We start from the raw sequence: 23,006 nt of genomic DNA, 5'->3' as shown, positions 1-23,006 counted from the left end.
GAAATAGAAATACAACTTTTACGTAATCACCATGGTCAGTTTTTTATCTTATCTAGTCACGATTGACTGTATTAACACTTTGAATAAGTTAACGTGTCATTATGTCTGTTGTTAATCAATATGTGCATATTTGACAACATTTTATAATGCAGCTATAAAAAAAAATGTTTTACTCTACAGGCACGTGTAATTTTTACTTGAACAATGATACAGTGTGGAATAAAATGATTTACATCTAGTTACCTTTGCATTACCCTTGTAAAAATACGAAATGCCGCTCTACAAAAAAAAGAAAGCCTAACCTCAAAATATTCGAAAATTCCAAATGTGATTTATTGCGAAGGGATGATATTAATGCAAAGTAGAGATTGAAATTAAAAAGGAGCTAACAAAAGCAAGTCACAGCTAGTGTTGAAAGTGGCCACCAACGTTTCTTAATTCAATTTAGTAAATTGCAACAATTGTCAATTCGATTGATGACATTTATTGACAGAACTAATAGGTAGTTCGGCACTTCAAAAAAAAAAAAAGTAGAGCGGTACAGGAAAATTTACATGTGCAAAAATTCCAAAGGTAACTAGATCATTTTATTCCACACTGTACTTAATATCAGAGACAACTTGTTGTCTCTGTTAATATTCATTTTTTAAAACGAAATTAAAACAATCGATATTAGTTGTTGTGGAATACATAACTCCATTAATAGAGAAGAGATTCATAAAAAAAAACTTTATACAGCCTGCAATCAAAATACACGAAAATATTTAAACACGTACCTAAGCACTGAATACCTACTCCCGCGTCAATAGAAAAAAATGCGTTTTTTGAAAAACGTAAGAATACGTGAACAAATTGGCATGGCAATTTAAACAATAAATTCTGGACGCGCCACAGTTTTGGTTTCATTGTAGAAATCATAAGAGCAATAGTAAAGAAAAAGCAAACTCTCGCTTTTTACATGCTTCATACACTCGTGTATGACAAAAATTAGGTACCTCTTTTTCGTCCGAATCTGGGTTTTCTAGTCGAAGCGCAGTCGAGACATCAAAACAGGCGAGGACAAAAGGCACTTTTTGGTAGAGGTACACATTAAATTTTTTAGGCGACCGCACGAAGTACAAAGCAAAAGACGATGTTCGACAGCGTATTAGACATTTCTTCGTCGCTTTTGCTGTTGCTATCGATTATATGAATGTTCATTTTCTTATTATGCACCAAATCAGCACCAGAAATAAACGATGCAAATAAAAAATAATAAAAGTTAAATATTCATTTGTTTTCAGTCGGTTTACTAGGTTTTATCGGTTTCGTTGTTAACTTACAAAGCAGACCAACAGATGGCGCCACGGTCAGCGTCCGAAAAAGAGTTATTTTTCGTCCTCTTGGGAGGTAAAATTACCTACCTTTTTCATTAAGGGTGCCTAAAAAAGGATCTTCTTATCGGAGGTAAGGTTGGCGTAGGTCAGTTATTAGTTGCAACTTGACAAACGGTGCAGTGTAGCAGTGTATTCATAATTGTGTATTTGTACCTAATTAAATCGTTTAAAATGTCAAATTTTACAAACGTGGAATTAACGGATTATGGTGCTCGCATACGGTGCGGCGAGTAGCAATGTGATCCAAGCACAAATACTGTACCGGGAAGAGAACAGTTATTTAATTTTTTGTTGGTGATACTGATAATTTAATTGGATTACACATCTTGCCGAATCGTTTAAATAATGAAGAATACCTTCGATTTTTGCGTGATACTTTACCTGAGTTGCTGGACGAAGTGCCCTTAGAGATCATTGCAAGGAATGATGGCGCGTCATCATATTTTGCTCGCCAAGTTACGCAGTGGTTAAACAAAAACTACCCTGAAAGGTGGATTGAACAAAATGGTCCAACGGTTTAGCCCCCAAAATCTCCTGATTTAAATAAATACGAAACAGATAAATTCGGTAGAAAAACTAACTGGGCGAGTCGTGGCAGCTGGTGTCCAAATTCGGGAAGATCGTAAAAATTGTTCAAGGGTCTCTGCATCAATGATGCGGAGGGCACAAGGGTGTATCACGCATCGAGGACAACATTTTCAGCATTTACTGTGATTAACTGATTACTGTGAATAAAGTACGCTAAAAGTAAAACTGTTTTGTTCGTTTTTTCGACACAATTCAGTGTCAGTGTCAAATTTCTTGTGTGATAATCGTTTTCGTTGTATTTTTTTTGAACTATTTCACTTTCGTTTACTCTAGATTAGCGTCGACCACGGGCCGAAACGAGGTGAATTTTAAATTTTTAAATACGCAATTTCAGCCATCACAAATTGTCTTCAAATATCTTGGTGGTCTACGGCTTAAAATATTTATTTCACGAGTGATAATGAGCGGAATTGAAAATGCAACCCACAATACATTTCCAAAGTTAACGTGGATATATTTTTTTTATTTAAAGTACATAAAAAGTTTTGCAAATTTTGACATAAATTGTGAAAAAACGAAGATTTTTTGAAAAATGTTTATTGTCTCCATAAACGCGCAATGGCAGAAGCACTTTTGTTACATTCGCCATAAATCAGGATCATGTGTAATTTCTCATCGTTCGAATACATTTTAATCACCGTATTTTAACTTTTTCGTAAATCTCAGTTGTCATTGGAAGCAAAGCCATCATGGATTCATAATTTAATTTGGAAATGTATTGTGGGTTGCATTTTCAATTTCGCCGGGCTCATTACCACTCGTGAAATACCCTGTATTTCCGCCTATTTTGATAACACCCTGTATAATGAGCAGCTTTACGCCCTGATTGTATGGAGTAAAGTGGCTCTTTTTTCTCCGTGCACGGCAAGAACTGAATTAATTTGACAATACTGAGTACTTTTCGGTATGACAAAATTGTGCAACTGCTAAAATACAACACGAAAAGATTTGAATTTTTGATACCTACCGTAAACTCAGTGGCAATTTAAGAAAACTATTTTTACCAAAAGATTCATCTTCTACAATTCTACATTATGACATTCTTCTTTTTCATAGTTGTCTAGCTACTTGTCCCCGCTATGACAATACGTTAATTAAATAAAAAATGTCATTAAAACCCATAACCCCACAAAACTTTCATTAGACACTGTTTCTCAGTCAGAACGTGTCCTGCATAGGAGGAACAAGACTACCAGCGACTGCTTTAAACAGTGCCGACATGGGAAAATAAAAAAACACACTGTATATTGGAATCACTCGAATCAGTATATTAGAACCACTTTTACCGAATCAGCTCCTTATGAATTCTAGGCAAAAATCTAACTCTAACTCCGTTTTCTACATTCAACGTTATACTTGAAATCAGACGTACACTTGAAGGGGTATCCACAGGTTTCAGGACAAATTTTTTCAACAGCGCGCACAAACTCATCTTCATTTGCAGAATAGCAAACTTTTGACCTGAAAACCATCTCGTTACAATTTCAAATCCCAAAATATTTCTACATTTTCACCGATGCAATTTCTTGAGCCTCCACTGAACGGTAAAAAAGCGAAAGGATGTATTTTCTTCGCATTTTCCGGTGCAAATCTATCCGGATCGAACTTCTCCGGGTCCGGATACACATTCGGATTGTGGTGCATATCGAATATGCCCAAACTGAGCAAGGTATCTTCAGGAATAACGTAACCGGTGTGTGTTGTCATAATTTTTGAAGATCTCCGAGCCAGGTTTGGAACACTGGGATACAACCTGAGAGACTCCTTGATGCACTGATGCATATATTTCAAATCCTGCAAATCTTCGTAAGTCGGTTCTTTTTCCACGTCGCCCAAAACGCTGCAAAGCTCCTCAAACACTCTATCCTGAAACACAAAATCACAAACTCGTACCCCACCAGTGGCAACCTACTTGAACTTCTTTGTGATTGGCCAGCAGCATTAAAACAAAACTCAAGTTTGAAGCTGTGGTGTCATGGCCGGCCATCAAGATGGAGACCAGCTCCTCTCTGATGCCACTTTCGTCCAGATCGGCCCCGTTGTGCTTCGCTTTGAGCAAAAATTCTAAAAGATTGAGATTTCCTTCTTTCACGCCATTTTTCCAATCCTTCATTTTACACTTTATCACACTGTTCGTGATTTTATGAATCGTGTCGACGAGTGTCGCTTCGGTTTTTCCATAGTGCGACAAATTATAAAGAAAATCGTTATACATCCACGCAGTGCACAGCCGTTTCGTCACACAATTTTTTACCTCGTTTGTACTTTCATTAAACAGCTGCACATCAAAAAGTGCATCTTTCCCCATCGTCAGAGCTAAAAACTTTACAAGTTTAAATGTTTTCTTCGAAATGAGGAAGGAAACCTATGACACAATTCGAAACGTAATTGGAGACGTAGGGGACGACCTCCACGACGGTTCCCTCACACTCCTCCACTGCAAGAGCCAAATCTTTGGCTTTCTCCCTCAAAGTGGTGACATAATCTTGCAAAACCTTCATGTTGAAAAATGGAGTGATCAACTTGCGCTTGTAGTGCCACCTGTGACCTATAAAATTTGTTTTACGAGAAACTACTCTGAGTTTACTTTCACAACCTCCTTTGTCGTTCAGAACACTTCTGCCGAGCCAGTTGACGAAAAAGCGAGTCTCTTTGTGGGCACTCTTGCCCGTTAGCACGATCTAAAAATTAAGATTATACTTCCAGTTCTGCAAGTGGACTTCTACAACTTTTATGTCTTCAGGATGTATCAGGTGGACGATTTTAAAGCCCAACACCCGCTCCTTGAAGATGGGAAAATAAAGCAAACTTCTTTCCCGATACCGCTTAAACAATTCACCTGCAAGAACAGTCACGGAGTACTGAATTTACAAAAGAAGTACTTTACTTGGAGGGTACGAAAGTTGAAAGAGCGACCCAAAAACTCGATGACCCACAGGATTAGGGATGCGATAAAAATGTATCCAACTCCTCAAAAAATCCTTCAATACAAAAACTAAAGAAAGTACCACCAGCAATAATTCTACAGGCGACATTTTGGTTATAACTGGAGTACTTCGTGGTATCGGTTCGTATGTATAATTTTTTTGTTGAATATTATCTAATCCGATTTGCATAAATTATGCCTGACGTTGAGGAACAAATGGTGAAAAAAAAATTACTTGTTCGTCAATATATTTTATTCTGGCAATTGTTTTATTTGAATAAAATATTTGTCTGGTATGGTAAATGTTTGGCACTGACTATAATAAAAAGCAAAATATAAATAATACAATAAAAATGATCAAGTTATGTACAGATATGTCTAAACTGTAACTTTCAAACACTGGACTAGGGCTCCCAAAAATAAACAAAAATCTAGCCCGACGTCTAAAAGCTACACTATATAACTTTATAAATAATAATGTTTACATTAAATAATACTGCAATCATTTATTAACCGATAACAAGCTTAGTGACGATTATTAACAAGAATTAACAACAACACACTGAAACTTCCAAATATCTCTCTCTTTCTCTCTTATTTTTATGCGGAAGCACCAATGCATCACTATTACAGAATATTTTATAAATGATCTTTTATGGCCCTTCACAGTACAACGTCCTTATTCAATAACAAAAGACTTAACCTAGTTACTGTAAATATCGAAAATTGAAAGTGAGTTTAGCGAAATGCCACGCAAACGTGACAACTTTGCTATTATTTTAACTAGTACAGTCGATGGACAAACAAAACTGGGACAAAATTTACAAATTTGCATCGTTTAATTACGGCTTTATCACAAATAGGTTAACTTTGGTATGACATATTATATAGACACTGACAAATATATTGACAATTCAATGGTCTGATTTACATAGACTAAATTTTAAATGTCCCAGTTTTATTTGTCCACCGACCGTACGTTGCGTTACGGTAAGTCTATCATAACGGGAAACACAACGTAATACAAGGAGTCCTCACGATTGTCCACTCTTCGAATTCTCTCAGTCTCAACGAATATTAAGACAAATGGACAAAGCAAATTTTTAATTCGTCACGCGTTTTATTGTCTTACATCCCAATCTTTAATATTTACATTTTATATCACTTTGCAAGTAGTTTATATTTAAGTACGTAAAGCAGTAGATAGTAATTATCGCTTCCAACACTACTAAACCTAAATTAATATCAAATTATTGCAGTATTTGAACAGTCGAGGTACTCACGTATAATAACTTTGACAGGTCGTAGATTGATTCGTACAGAGTTTAATTGTCGTCGGCTGTAAAAAGGTGCACAATTAAAATTATTTTTCGCCAGTCCATTTACGATGACAGCGTCACATATTAGTGGCGGTACCAAATGGAAAATATATTGCAGGGAAATCATGAATTGTTAATTTGACATTTGACAATTAAGAATCGTACGAATCAAGCTAAGCGCAGACTTTTGCAAATCACATTAACCTACTTGATTTCGTAACAAACGACAATCGAGAACACTCCTCGCATAACAAATAAATGTATAACGGTATATATAAATATTCATTATTAAAAATTTGGTGGACATAACATGGAAAATATCATTTTCATATCATCTGTTCCTTCTCTCGGGTATCTCTACGACTACGTTATAAAATTCCTAATGAAATAATAATCATTTTTACGTAATAATTGACATGTTTTTTAAATTTATCACAACAACAAATGGTGTTTTGATTCGTAAATTTATTAAAGTATAAGTAGGAGATCCGACAATAACGTTTAGTATCGTCCTGCTACACTCTTCTGGGTCAAATCGACGTGCCCACGTGAAAAATTTCAAAAATCAATTTTCCACCCCTAAAACATTATTGTCAGACTTTTACAGATCTGCCCCCAGGGGTCGCTTTCCTACCGCGAGTCGAGTGTCGCGCTGTACACGTCGGATATAATATGTATATAAAAATAAATAGGACCGTGAAAAGTGACGCCTGGGGCCAGCACAAGGCAAAAAAAATTGGCGAGAATACTTGGTACAAACAATGGCTAAGATTGGACGAGGTCGCCTACTAAAAATTATTAAAAAATATATTGTGGCATAAGTACTGAATAATATTCGCAGCGGTCGGATCACAAAGAATTTCCAAAAGTGGATTAACATCCGCGCGTTGAAGGAATTTATTGGATTGCACTTTACGATTAAACGAATTATTTTCTCGATATTAATTGCTACTCTTACCTTGTTTACGTAATAGCGTGAGACTACTCTGCGGATCGGCAAGAGAATAGGTTTCCGGTTCGAAGACGGGGGGGTACTCCAGACCGGGGTAGTCTGCGTGGGGGCTGATGCTCATCGACAAGGGCTCAGCTGGAGGGGTGTTTTCTAAAGAGTAAGTGCTCTGCGATATGGGGACAGACTGAAAAGAAACGAGTACATTTAGAAAATCTTCACTTATTCTTCTCATGTTTGTGAATTGTTTTGTGTTTACACAGATTTCGTCCAATTATTAATTTACCTTCTGAAATTGTTTACAACGTGGCCATTTTCCAATATTGGATGTAAAATTGTTGACACGGAAAAGATTTATTAACAATTTTATTGACCGCTGTCACAAACAACAGTTAAAGATTAATTTAGCTAATGACAAATTCCAATCAAATGGAAATCGCACTTTGTCTTTGGGAAAAGTGTATGACCTCGAAGTAGTTTTGGACTTCTTTTATGATGTCTTATTCTAGAAAAACAAACAGAAAAAAATATTTAACAAAATTAATCTTATACAAATGACAAAAATTATATGTACGAGTATGTATGTATACAGGGTCGCTAAAAAGTATGGATAGAGCTAAATATCTTCAGAAAGGTTTAGCAGAGCTCCTTGAAATGTGGCACACAGTTAGAAGTGTTTAAATTCTATCATCTGATATTTTTTTCAATTTTCTAACATCATTTATTTTGAAGATATTTTTTTTAATGGCACGGGGGGTCAAATTTAATATTAAAAAAAAAGTATTTTTTTTTGTGAATTCAGTGATGAAACCCCTCTACGGATGTAACACATGCATATTTCCTTATTTTAATCAAAACTTTATAAAAAAATATCCAATTAATACAATTTGAAAAAATATAACATTTAGTTGGAAATGTTGTCTTCTGGTATCGTAGTTCTTTGCCCCCTGTACTTTGACAAAAAAATAAATAAAAGATAATGAGTGTAAAAATAAGACATTTAAATGAAACAGAATACATTTTAATAGAAAAAAATAAATAAATAAAAGTTTAAAAGCTAAATAAATAGCGATCAAATTAATTTGTAATCGAGTTATCCATGAATCGGAAGTCGTATGTCGTTACTTGAACTCCACGCTCCAATAAATACCGGGTGTCCCAACGGTTTGGCAAAGTAAGTAGATTTACTAAGTTAATATAAGTTCTTTGAAAAATATTATTATTTCATGTTATACATACAAGTTATGAGCACGATTTAAAAATATTTTAGATTATACAGGGTGTTTGGTGTATCGGTGGCAACACAAACTTATATTTTTTTAAATGGAACACCCAGTATTTTTTTGCGTTTTTCGAAAGTTCTCGTCAAAACAAAGAGGAAGATACCACATTTGATGGGTCTAACTTCTACTGTTAGTAAACTATTCGCTCTTTTGTGTCCAGACAAACCAAACTTTGAAATTTTGTAAAAAATATATAGTTTATTTTTTAATCAAAGAACCACAACACCGCAATTTACACCCAAAATAGAGCTGACAACATTGTACACTTTTGACATACGGTGAAAAATCTCGTCATATAAAAATTGAGGTTATTAGAGATATTAGTAGCGCAGCATGTTAATAAAGTTAATAACAACTAAGAACAACTAATTTGAGAGTTTAATAAATGTCTTACTTTGCGAGGCATTTTTAATAACACGTTCAAATTTCAGCTGCGAGTTTAAGTACAGTCGATAGACAAATAAAACTGGGACAAAAATGACAATCACATAAGTCAAAATTTACAAATTTGCATCGTTTAATTACGGCTTTATCACAAATAGGTTAACTTTGGTTTGACATATTATATAGACTGACAAATATATTGACAATTCAATGGTCTGATTTACATAGATTAAATTTTAAGTGTCCCAGTTTTATTTGTCCACCGACCGTACCTTCAAGGACATTAAAAATGACAGATGTTGGCTGGTATAGCCAGTACATATCATTAAATTGCCTAAATTTAGTACAATTTTATATTTACAAACCTAAATCAACAGGTCGTGGTTCTTTGATTAAAAAATAGACCGTAACAGATGATAATTATTTAGATTAGTTTTTTTTAGAACATTGTAAATATCGTCAATTTTATTGCCTTGTTGAAAAACATTAAGATTTTTACTTAATTACGTAGAGGACGCTTCAAACGCAAACTCTTTATTTAGTCAGTTTTTTTAAATGGAACACCCTGTATTTCGATATACCGTTGAATAGCTCTTTCAACGAGCGTTCAAAAGATATAAGGTGTTTGGCATCTAAAATAAATAGTTTATCCACAAATTTCATTTAAAATATCAAATATTTCAGATTTTTCTTTAATTTAACTGAACCAAAAAAATACATTTCATCGAGTTTAATATTACTGTAGATTTACAAAATAATTCAAAAGAGAATACATTTAACCTTTAATTAACTTAAAAAAAAAGAAATAAAAAGAAACGTCTCCGGCAAATTCCTCGAATGCAGTTGCTCGAAATCAGATGCTCGAAATCAGTTGCTCGAAAATGAAATTGCTCGATTGTAACTTTTCTCGAAATACAAGTTCCTCGAACTGCAATTTCTCGAAAATGTTTTGCTCGAATTTATATGGTCGAAAATGTGTAATTGGAGTGTAATTAGTAATTACGGACTGGTCGTGATAATGACATTAATGTTTTCAAAATATTCCTGTAAAAAAATTACTTCGAAGCCATTTTTTTTTCGTATAAGCGATTGTGCGATAATTGACTGACCTTATATCCCAATTGCATATTGCATAAACTTATTGTTTTATAAAAAAAAAAACTCAAATGCCTGCACGCGCAGATCTCTAACGACCTTACCGCCTTACCGCAATTACAAATCCCACATCATAAATAAAACCAGTCTTCAGATTTTTAATATCGTTTGATTTAAAATCTAATTCATATTTTTCTTCGGTAATTTCGTCTATAAATTTTAGAAATGAATCTTCATATCAGTGTAAAAATCAGAAGTTAAATATTTTGTGTAAAACAGTTTTTTTTTTTAACTTATTAAATGCAATACGGATGTGGCCTTTTTAATGATAAGCACCGCATTATCCTGTGTATGATAATTACCTTCGAGCAAAAGATTTTCGAGAAACTGCCGTTCGAGGAACTTGCAATTCGAGCAAAGTCATATTCGAGCAATTGACTTTCGAGCAGCTGATTTCGAGCAATTCGTCTTCGAGCAATTGCATTCGAACAATTTACCTAGATTCAAAAAGAACAGTGGCGGTTGTACACTTTCCAAAAAAAAAAAGAGTGTGTCGTAAAGACGCACGATAGAAGTGAAACTTTTGTATTACAGCGAAACATTGAATTATTCATCAATCACTTTTAAATAGCATATTCACAACAAAATTATGTATTTTAATGAAGAGAATAAATTATAAACAACGGTAACACTAAACAATATTGAAGTGCGTAGAACTAGAACTCATTGTTCATTGTTAAGCCTCTAAATTAACAGAGAGGACATTATCGATAAATGCCGTGAGTGTGATAAAGACAGAAGTATACACAATTTTAAGGGATGTTTGTATCGTGTCAAAAAGATTAACTTACATTTAAGTGAGATGGAAATATTGGCGCAACCGTTGTGGGAGACACTGCTCCTACTCCACCCAACACTGTTTACCCCCACCACTTTTCGTTACACAAAAAGGTTGCCGATCAGAATTTCAAAATCCTCCCATAAAAAGTTTCACTTCAAAAAAACACAATAAACAAGTTATCCAACTAAAAGCTCTGCTATATTTAATTTGAAATAGTAAGTTAATTTTATCACCTTTGTTTTTTTTTTTAATTTTATTCTTTTTCCCCATAATGGCAAAACAGTATTTATGAATACAGAAAGATACGCTTGTTTGAAAATCACACAAAAAATGTATGGGTGCTATTTAAAAAACCAAAGTTGGTTGCCACAGCAGCGAAACAAAAGAAGGTAGGAACAAACTAGAAAGAACAGATGATGCAGAATAATACACCAATCAACTTTTATATTAAACATTTTTTCGTAAATTGTCAAATTAAAAAGTTACAGCCAATATTTGATACTTTTGTTCCACCCTGTATAGTTAATGTTTGCTTTATTAAATTTTTAATGATACAGACTCCGATTGTCAATTAAGGGTTGACGTATTGATATAAATTTAACCTACGAGTAGGAAGTACTAAACAATCTTAGTAAATTGTCCTATCCAATTATGAAAAATTCAACCGAAATGACTCTTTTTTTGTATTTTTGTTAAGTATGGGTATTCAAATGCAATGTTGCTTTGGACAAATAATCAACAAAAAAAACAAATAATGAGCAGCCTCTTATCATTTTTTTTTTTATCATGTTTGTTACACATTTATAATTTCTTTTCATCATAAATATTCTCGACTTAACTATTTTTTGGAACAATGTTCGTGAACATTACTTCAATTTCGGCTCATTAAAAATTTAACTGTTTTGCTTTACGTACATTTATATCATCCAAAATAATCCTTAAAAAACAGGGTGAGTCACGAGGTTTATTAGATATTCCATATTTTACAACTTCCAAGTGATAATTTAAAAATATGTAATTTAAAACGTTGATTTTTAAAACTGAAAAATAATGGTCGCATTGAAAACTGTTTGGTGGTCACAAGAATATTCCAACTTTTCCTTTTATTACATTATGTGGGCTTCATCGTGAATTTTCATTTTAGGTACAGGGTCATTATAAATCATTGTCCCATCTCAGCTGGCGTTGGTGACGTAGTTGAATGTGCCGCAAGCCTCATAACATGAGTTGTAAGATTTAAATTTCCCGCACAAAACAAAAATTTGGCGAGGCAGTGTAGATCAGACTTTTCATGACATAGGGCCATATTCACCAACGCTATTTAAAGTTAACTGTAGGTTAAAATGCTTCGTTACTTAGATACCTATTGTTGTAACAATGCTTTCGTATAATTTAACCTACAGTTAACTTTAACTGGCGTTGGTGAATACGGCCGATAGCTACGAATTATCATGTGAACATTTCGTGATCACTCCAGCTGTTCGCCGCGGCAAGTACAGTTTGTCTAATGTAGCGAGGCTGTGGCACATCCACAATTTGTGTGGGTTTTCAACGCCAACTACGATGGGACAATCATTTATAATGACCCTGTAGATCTTCCACGGTATCTGAAGAAATTTTGGTAAACTCCGTACGGTGATAGATTGCACGTTTTTAAATTCTAGTTCCAAAACATAAAGCAGTGAAAAATACTAAACTCTCCATCTCAATTGTTTCACGTTATGTAGAAAACTGTTGTATCCCTGCAGATTAATACCTTGTGGAAAAATGGTCTCACTCTTAGAAGATATGTTGTCTAACCGTCAATTCAGGGTTTTCGTTGAAGACAAAAGCAGTAAATTTCGATTTCTCAACAATGGTTTACCTCAAGGCTCAGTATTGTCACCAATCTTATTTAATTTATATACAAGTGATTTACCCCCAACAAATTCCCGAAAATTCATCTATGCTGACGACCTAGCAATGGCTTACCAACATCACAATTTTGAAAATGTAGAAAACCGACTGTCAGAAGATTTAATACCTTTGAATAAATATTTCAGAAAATGGCGACTTTGCCCAAATCCTCAAAAGACAGAAGTTTGCTGTTTCCATCTCGTAAACAACCAGAAAAATAGAAAACTGAAAGTAGTCTTTAACGAAACTACAATTAAGCATAATTATTCTCCGACATATCTAGGAGTAACTCTTGATTCATCTCTAACCTTCAAATTACACATCGAAAAGTTACGACAGAAACTGAAAACGAGAAACAACATTATACATAAACTCGCGGGCACAAGTTGGGGAGCGAATGCACACACTTTACGTATCACAGGACTAGCTCTAGTATATTCAACGGCAGAATATTGTTGCCCTGTCTGGAAGAACAGTGCACACGTGAACAAAATAGATGCTCAATTGAATACCACACTTCGAATAATAACGGGTACTTTAAAATCTACTCCAACACCATGGCTACATGTCCTAGCGCACATTATTCCGTACGATATTAGAAGAAAATACGTAACAAAACGAATTTGGGATAAATTTCAAAATTCACCGAACATGTACTCCATAACACAAGACATGGCAAATTTACCACCCTTTAGATTAAAATCGCGTAAACCACTTTGGAAAGAAGAATTTCTCATGGAACCATTTTCCAAATCTGACTATTGGAAAGCAGCCTGGCAAGACGTAGATATTTTCAATAAAAATCTAATTGAGGATCCTACAAAACAACTTCCGGGATTTGACCTACCTAGGAAAATCTGGTGTAAATTAAATCGTTTTAGAACCGGGCATGGCAAATGCAATAATATGTTGTTTCACTGGAACATTCGTGAAAACCCTTCTTGTGAATGCGGTGCAGAAAAAGAAACCATCCAACACATTTTGGAAGAATGTCCCCTTACTAAATTCCAGCAAGGTTTCTCCAAACTACATCTACTTACCGAAGACGCCCTAAATTGGCTACAACAAATTAAAAACATATAATTTACCATAATTATTTTATGAATTTCGAATTTTAATTGTAATTTTCTTCATACGAATATATATATATAATTCCCGCCAAACCAGTTTCTGTGTCTGTCTTCTGTCAAAAAACGTGCAATCTATCAGAGTACGGAGTTTAGATATTGCAGGAATTACAAAAACAATATTTACATTTTGAAAGATTTGTCATTTACAACAAAGAAAAATAAGACAATTACTTATAAGTTATAACAAATTTAAAAAAAAATCACGTTCATCAGGAAAGAAAAACAGCATTCGGGTGAAGAAATAAAAAAAAAAAATCTAAAAACTACACTTGAAATGTCTAGAAACGTATATTTTGTTGGTTGATTCAAAGACTCACCTGAGAGGAGCTAGAGGGCCAGTTGATTTCCGACCCCGTATTGCTCTTCCGGAAGATGGTCCGGTGCAGCTTGGGCGATCCCAAAAACGTCTTCTCTTTCTTCCCCTCGCCCTGCTTCCCAAAAATCTGTTTCAACTTGCCCCCCTTCGTCCCCTTCTCGTCCAAATTCAACTCGAAAGCCAACTTCGGTTTGTTCTTTTGATCCTGCGCCAAGGGCAGACACATCCGCGTGTACTGATCCACCGACTTCAACTTGCCCGTCGACGAATCGGACACTTTGTTCGTGTACTTCACAGTTTCGACGATCGACTTGACAGATTTCTTGTCGGCCGACGTGAAACTGTGCTGCTTCTTGATCTTGTGGCTCTTCTTCGGCGTATCTTTGTACATGCGATCGTCCAAATTGCGATTTTGGGCGAACTGGATGTCGGTCGTGGTCTCCGGACAGTAGATCATCTCGTAGCCGCGCTCGGCGCCCGCCAGGTTCCTGTCGGAGGCGTAACGGTTGGAACCGTCCGGATTGTCGGATACCTTGTGCGTTCTCGGAAGCGATCGGTTCAGCTTTTGGTCGAAACCTTTGGCGATCTTCGGATAGGTGGAAGTGCGATTTTCGAAAGCGTCGTCCTCTTTGTGCGACTTTTTCAGAGAGCCCAACCTCTTGCCGAAACATGAACTGCTGAAGTCTTGTTTTTCGGAAGATTTTTGAGAATCAGAGGCGTTGCGCGAATGACCTCTTTTGAACGTGGGCTCGCCTTTCTCCTCCACTTCCACCTTCTCTTTCGGTCTAATAGGCACTTCACCTTTAAATAAAAACAAAAATTATGACAATGAATGAATGTTATTTACATTGCCAAAGCTGAATTCCTTTCATCCTACATCATTTGATTATTACATGGTATTTTATCCAATAATCACTGAGTGGAGAGTCTGGCTATTTGTTGAAAAAAAAAAATGTTTGATGAAGTTTTTAGCCAACCCAGTAATCATCTCAATTTACACTAAGCAATCTAGATTCATTAGAATTATAGATGCCATCACACTATGTTAGAAACATTAAAAAAAAAATTGGAAACAAAAAACTTACCGTAAACTACGTCCGGTTTGATCAAATTCAGGTTAATAAAAACATCTTCGTCGGTATTATAGGGATTCATCTTCCTCTCTTCACTTTGCCTTATCATCAACTCCTCCAAAGTGACAAACCCCGCGAGATTCTCGTTACACTGCTTGAAACTCTTCTTCGTGAAACTCGGCACGTTGAAATCATTGATATTACACAAACTCGGATTACTCGCGTGGACATAGTTTATCGGTTTCACTTTGGACAGCTTCCCCGTGGGGGCCTTCGCACCGTCCTGCCCCTTACCTAGATGCTCCACGGTCAAATTGGGTACGCTGACGTTCTGTCCCGACTGCTGCAACTTGGGTATCTCCGTCGTCTGCAGAAAAGAGGCCACGTGCCAGGTCGAGTTCCCCGTGGTGTGTCCTTCGTTTGTTTTTATTTTTCTGTAGGACCTGAATTGAGCTGTCGGGACCGGGAGCGAGTTCTTCGAGTGACTGCTCGACTTGTTGAAGAAGCGTTTCCTGTCCAAACTGGTGCTGCCGCTCGACGTTCCTTCGTGTTTTTTCGAAGTGAGTTTCTTGAGCGAACCGAACTTCTTGATGGACTCGGGGTTTTTCTCCGGTTCGATTTTCTTCGGTTTGTCGTTGTCGGACTCGTCCGTCTCTGAGTAGAGCGAGCCGTCGGTGATCTTGAGGCATTCGTTGTTCAGAGTCGCGGCAGTTATCATTTCTATCCAAGACTGGAGAGCTTCGGGGTCTTCGGCTGAGAAGTAGAAGACTGTTCCGGTGTGGTAGACTTTGAAGGCGTTCGAACGAGACTTGACCTGGAAGAGAATTTAAAACGATGTTGACTGTAGTGAGAAGAAAATAAGAGGACAACGGTGAGATGAAAAATTTGTTGGAAGTATGTAAAAAAGAGAAGTTAGAAGAAAACGTGAGGAAAATTAAAATAAAAGGGTAAGTTCTATAGGAGAAACAGTCACAAAAAGAAATAGAAAATGAGGAAAAGAAACAAAACTGAAATAAGACATCTAAAAAAAATATAAAAATCAAAACTAAAACTGTGCCTAGTTGATAAGGTGAAAAACGAAAAGGTTCAGACTGGAACTAAACAAATTTTGCCAACTAAGAATCTAACAATGAGTAGCAAAACTAAAAGACAAAGAGAAGAAAGAAGAAGAGAAAACAAAAAGGTGAACAAGCCTGAACTATGCATAAGTGACAAGATCAAAAGAATAAAAGCAAGATGTACCTACTAAATAAAATAAAACCGACAATAGGGAAAAGACGTATTCTGCAAAAATTTAAATTGGAATAATGGATATAAGAAACGGTACGAGAAAATAATTCATATTGGAAGAAAACCACCAATAAATTTGACAACCAAAAATCTAAATAATTAAAACGTCCACAAAGAGACAAAAAAGACATGAAAAACTTGAAGAAGTGCATAAAGAAAAATTAAAAAAAAAAAAAAACATTAAAAAAGAAGTAAAATAGAATAGTTTAAAAGGAGTAATATACTCGTAAGAAATATAAGCCAAAAGAAGTCAAAAGGAGATGAGAAAAAAGAACTGCTTTTTCAGTGCACAGTAACTGAAAATTTTTTTTGCAAAGAACAAAAGAAAATTGAAAAACTTGTAAAAGTATGTAATGGGGAATAGTTAACGGAAAACATGGCGAAAATTTAAAAATAAATGTGAAAGGTAAGGAATAATTGAAATAATCATTCCAGATCATGATAAAAGTAATAAATTGAAGAAACATAAGTAAAAATTAAAATAAATAGAGAAAAAGAAATAACTAAACTATATCTAAAGAGAATGAAGACAAAAAAGGTTGGTACAAGCATTACTACGCGTTGTTTAAATAATCACTCGATACAATGACAGAAGTAACAAATTGAATGAACACAAGCAAAAAGTAAGAATAAAAGGGAATAAGAAAAAGCAACAAAACCAAAAGAAGACATCTAAAGAGAATGTAGAGGCAAAAAGTTCTACACAAATATGAACTACACAAAGATGATAAGACAAAAAGAAGAAAAATATTAATAAATTTGACCTAAGCAATAAACCACCTCCACCTTACGCTGCAGATCAACTGAAGATTTGTTTAGCAAAATTTAACACTATTAAAGGCGTATTCATAAATCAGTACTCACTTCACTGGCGACCGCCACTGTAAAACCTGACAAAAAAATTAGACACGCGGCTCTCGGATCTTCTTTCGTTTTGAACCCGTAGAGACAACTGCCCAAAAGAACAAACCATCGCTTTTCCCAATGAATGTTTTGGTTGTGTTTGCTCCTTAATCGTTGGTACAGAAAACCTTGGGTGTCTGGTGGATTCAAGTCGTTAACTGTAACTCTTCTTCGTTCTGAGAGAAAAAATGCAACAATAAAGAAAAGCTAACTACAAAATTATTTTTCAAACAAAATTCTCATTTGAAAACAATGTTTTTCAAAAAATGCTTTTTTTTTATTATTTTCTACCAGATGGTCTAAAAGTTCTCTTTTATTTAAGTTTCCAGTAACTTTACAGCAACGAGAGTTCAGAAAAATTTGTAGTCGACCAGACCGCGGCTTTCACAAAGGCACCAGGTGGTCTTTTTAGTTAGTATATTTTGACATTTCCTTCAAATGCATTATCTCATTTTGATAATTTTATTCTAAATTAAATAATTAATTCAAAGTAAAAACCACTTTGTCGCACAAAGAAAACCATGAAAACTGTTGTTGGTTAATTCTAAAATAAGCTCTTTTTCCATAGAAATAATTCACACCGCTGTTTGTTCGCTGAATAAATGACATTGGACAGCTAATGAAGCTACACCATTCGTTAACCCCAACAAAATCAAGCACCAGGTCACTTGACCACGATTTTTTTTTGAACGCTCTTTACCACACACATTCACAACAAACCAAACATTTCCTGCGTGCATTGTCTTATGATTGTATTGATAATTGGTAACCTGCGGTTATGATAGCTTTAAATTAACCGCAAAAAATGTACCCGGATATGCACAATTAACTTGATTACTCCAACAAAGAGGCGATAAGAATTAATCTAACAAATAAAAATAGACATCCCAAAAACTTGCAACCAATTAAAACAAAAGCCGAGCTCTCCTATTCTTAAGGCAGCTCTGAAAATGTGGCGAGGACTTACTGGCAGTGATTGTATTCTTCTTCTTCCCTGCTTTATTCTTGTTCGAGTAGATCATGGCCCGCACTATAGAATTCGTCGGTGAAATCTTGTTGTCACTCATGTTCTTCTGCGAGTCGAAACTCGGCGTACTCTTGTACCCCATCCCTTCATTTTCCAACTCCGTTTTGGTCTTAGGTGTCGATGCTACCTTCGGCTCAAAATGTTTACTTTGCACCTTTCCGTTGTCTTTGAGCAACGCCGGCGACTCTGGCGGTTTCGTCGTTGTGCTTACCATGATCGTTGACTCAACGCTGTACAAAGAAATCGGTTTGGTCTCTGGAAATTCGAATACCGTGGTTTTAGGCGGTAGAGACTGATCTGTTTTCAATTTCTCCGATATGTTAGGTTTCGGGGAGTCGATGGGATAAGCAGGTTTATTCAGGTCGACCACGCCGAAAGTTCTCGGTGGCGGCTTGGGCGGAAGATCTTCGTCGATGATTTCTTCTTTGATCTCGACTGTTTTTTCGACCACTTGCGTGACGGTGCACTTGATTTCTTCGACTGCTGGCACGTTTTGGGTTAACGGAAAGTTTATGGCTTCCACGACGGGGATTCCCAGTTCGAATTTGGTTTCGGTGAAGGGTTCGACGTCGACTTTGCTTTCGGAAACGCTATTGTGGTTCTCGACTGCAAAACAACAGACAATTATGTTTTATTCAAAGATGACGTCAAATGGTGTCAAACAGTGCGATCTAGTTGACAATGTGTCTTTATCGGGTCATAACCTAAATAGGTACAGTCCTAGGGGGGTTAGGTAGGTGAGCAAAAAACAAGAATGGATTTTCTTAGTACTTCAACACTTGCATTTCTTGGTATTAAACAAAATAAATAACTTAAATCAACAATCAAATTTTGCTGCCAAAAAAGGGAAATTACGTAAAACTTACCTCCTCCTAAAGTCGGTAAACCAACAACTTTTTTTATAGTTACGTGTAATTTTTTAAAACAGACTGTAATATAAAAATAAATACAAAAATATCATAATTTCGAAACAAACACCACAATTTCCAACTTTTAACAAAGCTGGCTTCTAAAAGACCTCTGCAAGTACGTACTTCTTGTACTGCCGATCTTCTCGGGACTTTACGTTAAGTAAGTAACTTTTTCCAAATATTTATTGCTCACATATAGATTACAGTAAACCCTCGATAAGACGCACTCGGATTATACGAACACCCGGATAATACGAATAAAAATGTGGCCCCGACCAATGAAGTAGAGTGTTTTATGAGATTTTTCTCGTTTAATACGAATTTTCGTTATGACGAACTACGAACTAAATTTTAGAACACTGAGACTAAAAATCCCTTTTAAGACGAACAAATTTGTGGTGGGGACATACACACAGGTGTTCCAGAGTTGCGAAAAAGCTCCATAACTTGTTTGTTATTAAAGATATCAACTTTTTTTTTAGAATATTTGCCTCATCTGTTGAATGTTTACTCAACAACCTGCTCAGTCACATATGCCTACTGCGATTTTTTAATCATAACAAACAAAAAATATCAAAAACCAAGTTTTTTCAACATTTATTTATTATTGCATTGGTCGAAAGCTTTTTCGACAAGCTTTTCAACGGTATAGGTCGAATGTGAATATCTAGGGTACTATCCTAAAATCACTAAACTGGGAGCAACATTTCCGCTAAGGACAATTCCACACAACTCTTGATATACGTTTTTTTAGAGACGCTTTGTATATCCATGTAATAACTCGGTTATGACGAACTTCGTTACTACGAACATATAATATCCTGGTCCCTTCGAGTTCGTCTTATCGAGGGTTTACTGTATAAGTAAGTAGAAATATATGTACTTAAACCTTCACGGCTATGGTAATTTTCATTTTCAACGAGTCCATCGACTTCTTGTAATTATGTCTTACACTTTGTGTAAATTAGAACGGTTAACCTGCTTAAAAAAATGTCGAAGCTATTTCACCAATAATAATAAAATGATAAATGAATCCGGCCTGGATGCCGGATGTGTCGTCGGTGTAATGGGTCAGAACACAATAACAATATTAATTCATAATAATACTAATCAGGCATCAACAAAACAGAAGAAGTATACCTTGGAAGGAAAACGAATCTATTGTACAATCAAACATGTTAACAAGCCAACATAACTAGAAATTCGTTATGTAAACATCTCTAATTATTATTATCGTTAATAAATAATAAAAAACACTACAGTCGTTTTCAATGACATCAGAGTATAAGAAAATTCTAGTTAAAAAAATGTCAAACAAGAAATTGAGGTTATGGTAAAAGAAAATTTATATTTCGTGAAACATCAACAACAAACAATAAAACTCAATCTTCAACATGGTGTAAAACATGGTTAAACTAAGTCATCCCCAAAATCTGAATCAGACTACATATTTGCTTAGCTTTATCGGAAATCATAGATAACAATTTGAATTTGCCGCGTGAAGGTAAATTACCAAATCAGGAAATTCAAAATTACTAAACTGAAACAGTAAGTGATGCCAACATACTGTCATACTGACAGCATGGATGTCATTGAAAACGACTATATATACAAAACTAGTTTAACATTACATAACTGTACAAAATTTCAACGTATAAAGAAAAATATTAGTAACATAATAAAAATAAAAATGTTAATGTAACACAGATATAAGTGTGAAGAGCTAATAAATAGAACGAAGAACAAATTATTGGGATGGATCCTTTAGTAACAACGGAAAAAGCACGATTTACCAGATGAACAATGTTTTTATTTATCAATAATAATTAATGTATCTACAATAATCTCATAAGAAACAAACGTTTCGAAGTAACGTTTTAGTTCACACGTATAGAAAATGTACTCTTTAAAAACATATTTCTAAAAACATGATCTAACAGCTCTTATTATTTTTTATTTAATATCGTATACGGTGTAAAAGTCAAATATTTTTGGGTATGTCCAAATTAACCTCTACTGACTTACAGTTCATTATTTGCAATTTTAACATCTGGAATGTATTCACAATAAGCGTTGAAAAATGTTCGATGCGTAATAGTGCGTTTCTTGGAATTTTGATAAACGCTGCAATGATGTATCACTCGTTCTAACATCGTAGTTGGCGTAGAAAACCACACAAATTTTGGATGTGCCGCTAGCCTAGTAACAGACAGACTAGTATCGCAGACTAGGTGGCGGTTTTGGTGGTAGTTTTTACCGCCGGAAATCAACTGTCATGTAGGAATGTATGCATGAAAAGCGGCACACCTAAAATTAATCGCCCAGCCAACTACGATGGAAAAGGAGGGAAAGAATAGAAATAGGTGGGGGATAGCAATAAAAACGTAATTTTTTTTGTTTTGTTTTTTGGAATTGTATTTTTATAATCAGGAATTCGCAAGCCCGTAGGGCAAATAAAGCATCCAACAACATTGACAAGGGATTGTGGTGTCTCTAGCATTTGGTTGTGATTTTTGGGAAATTTTCCAGCGATGCTATCTCACAGCGAATCATTTAAGATTTCACAAGAAAAAGAAAAGAAAATGAACGATCGTTACAAAATTATTATTTAATTACTCAACACCAACGACGATGACAAAGTGGAACAACAAAAAATGAATTCCTAGTAAAAACAAGATTTTTTTCAAAACTCTATGCATGTGAGAGAAAAGCAGATCCAATTAATTAGGATAAAAAACAATGGTGTCGTAGTCACAACTGTCGATCTCATACGCGGAAACACCAAATTTTATGGGATGTTTTGACTAGACGATTCAATATACCTATTGGAGCAAAAGACCACCAAGTGTACCACGTAATGTTAAAAAAATCTGTATCAATGTACCTAGGTAAATCCTCCAAATGAAGACGACCGTGGCAAACATAAACGTTACAAAAACGTTTCCGAATTACTGTACTGAAGATTATCTCAAACAAACTGAAACTTATGACAAGAAATAGAAAACATTTTGCTTCAAAATAAGCTCCAATACAATATGAAAAACCAGAAGACTGTGGAAACAGTTTGTTACCATTAGAAACATTACATTATAATATGTATTCAGTAACGGTCCCAGAGAAACGATATAAAGTCCATTCAAAAATCAAAAAACCACCACTTGTTGCTTTAGGGTGGTAAAAGTTTCAAAAACCCTAGGTAGATATTTTTTCATACTATGTTGGTAACTATAAATTATGATATTTATTCAAAATAAAATTCAATTGCTTTGAATTTCGTTCATATTGTTTTATTAGCAGCACGTTTCATTTATTTATTGATTCTTATTATTTTTACTTAAACATTTTATAAACACTTAACCTCAAAATTACAATTCTTACCAAATTTTACACTAAACAGCGTTGCCGATAGTAATTATCGCGGAAAATGCGACGCTGGTGGTTTTTTGATTTTTGAATGGATTTTGTGTATTTGAAATAGAAGAATAGAATTCTGCAATAGATTATTATTATTCTCATAATACAAAAAATGTCCGACACATTCATATCCGATGCCTTTCTAATTAATAATTATGATTTACATGACAGATTTTTATTTCACACAAATAATGTCGACTAGAAAAGAAATTAAATTTTCCCAAACATTATTAACAAGCTGATTCAAAATTTTATTTTATTTCGTCCAGACTTGAGAATTTTTGA

The 23,006-nt window shown here is 34.9% G+C and overlaps 1 protein-coding gene across 3 annotated transcripts in view; it reads right to left on the bottom strand.

The window, feature by feature from the left end:
* Nucleotides 1–3,209: 3,209 nt before the first annotated feature.
* Nucleotides 3,210–23,006, bottom strand: part of cnk (connector enhancer of ksr) — a 29,210-nt gene continuing 9,413 nt past the window's right edge. The window contains exons 8-18 of one of the 3 annotated variants that reach the window (XM_069046512.1): nucleotides 18,337–19,002; nucleotides 17,331–17,545; nucleotides 15,189–15,990; nucleotides 14,105–14,904; nucleotides 7,168–7,345; nucleotides 4,694–4,803; nucleotides 4,561–4,645; nucleotides 4,330–4,512; nucleotides 3,877–4,280; nucleotides 3,479–3,830; nucleotides 3,210–3,425 (exon numbers count right to left, since the gene is read on the bottom strand). In XM_069046512.1, the coding sequence (XP_068902613.1) occupies nucleotides 3,247–3,425; nucleotides 3,479–3,830; nucleotides 3,877–4,280; nucleotides 4,330–4,512; nucleotides 4,561–4,645; nucleotides 4,694–4,803; nucleotides 7,168–7,345; nucleotides 14,105–14,904; nucleotides 15,189–15,990; nucleotides 17,331–17,545; nucleotides 18,337–19,002 (3,974 nt within the window). In that variant the 3' untranslated portion in view covers nucleotides 3,210–3,246. Of the gene's footprint in view, nucleotides 3,426–3,478; nucleotides 3,831–3,876; nucleotides 4,281–4,329; nucleotides 4,513–4,560; nucleotides 4,646–4,693; nucleotides 4,804–5,125; nucleotides 6,789–7,167; nucleotides 7,346–14,104; nucleotides 14,905–15,188; nucleotides 15,991–17,330; nucleotides 17,546–18,336; nucleotides 19,003–23,006 lie in introns of those variants that run through there. The other 2 variants (XM_069046513.1, XM_069046514.1) reach the window with 2 other exon arrangements.

This window comes from Tenebrio molitor, chromosome 5 (genome assembly GCF_963966145.1).
Source record: "Tenebrio molitor chromosome 5, icTenMoli1.1, whole genome shotgun sequence".
Lineage (NCBI taxonomy): Eukaryota > Metazoa > Arthropoda > Insecta > Coleoptera > Tenebrionidae > Tenebrio > Tenebrio molitor.
The sequence above is the reverse complement of the archived record's forward strand: the minus strand, read 5'-3'. Positions and strand labels throughout refer to the sequence as shown.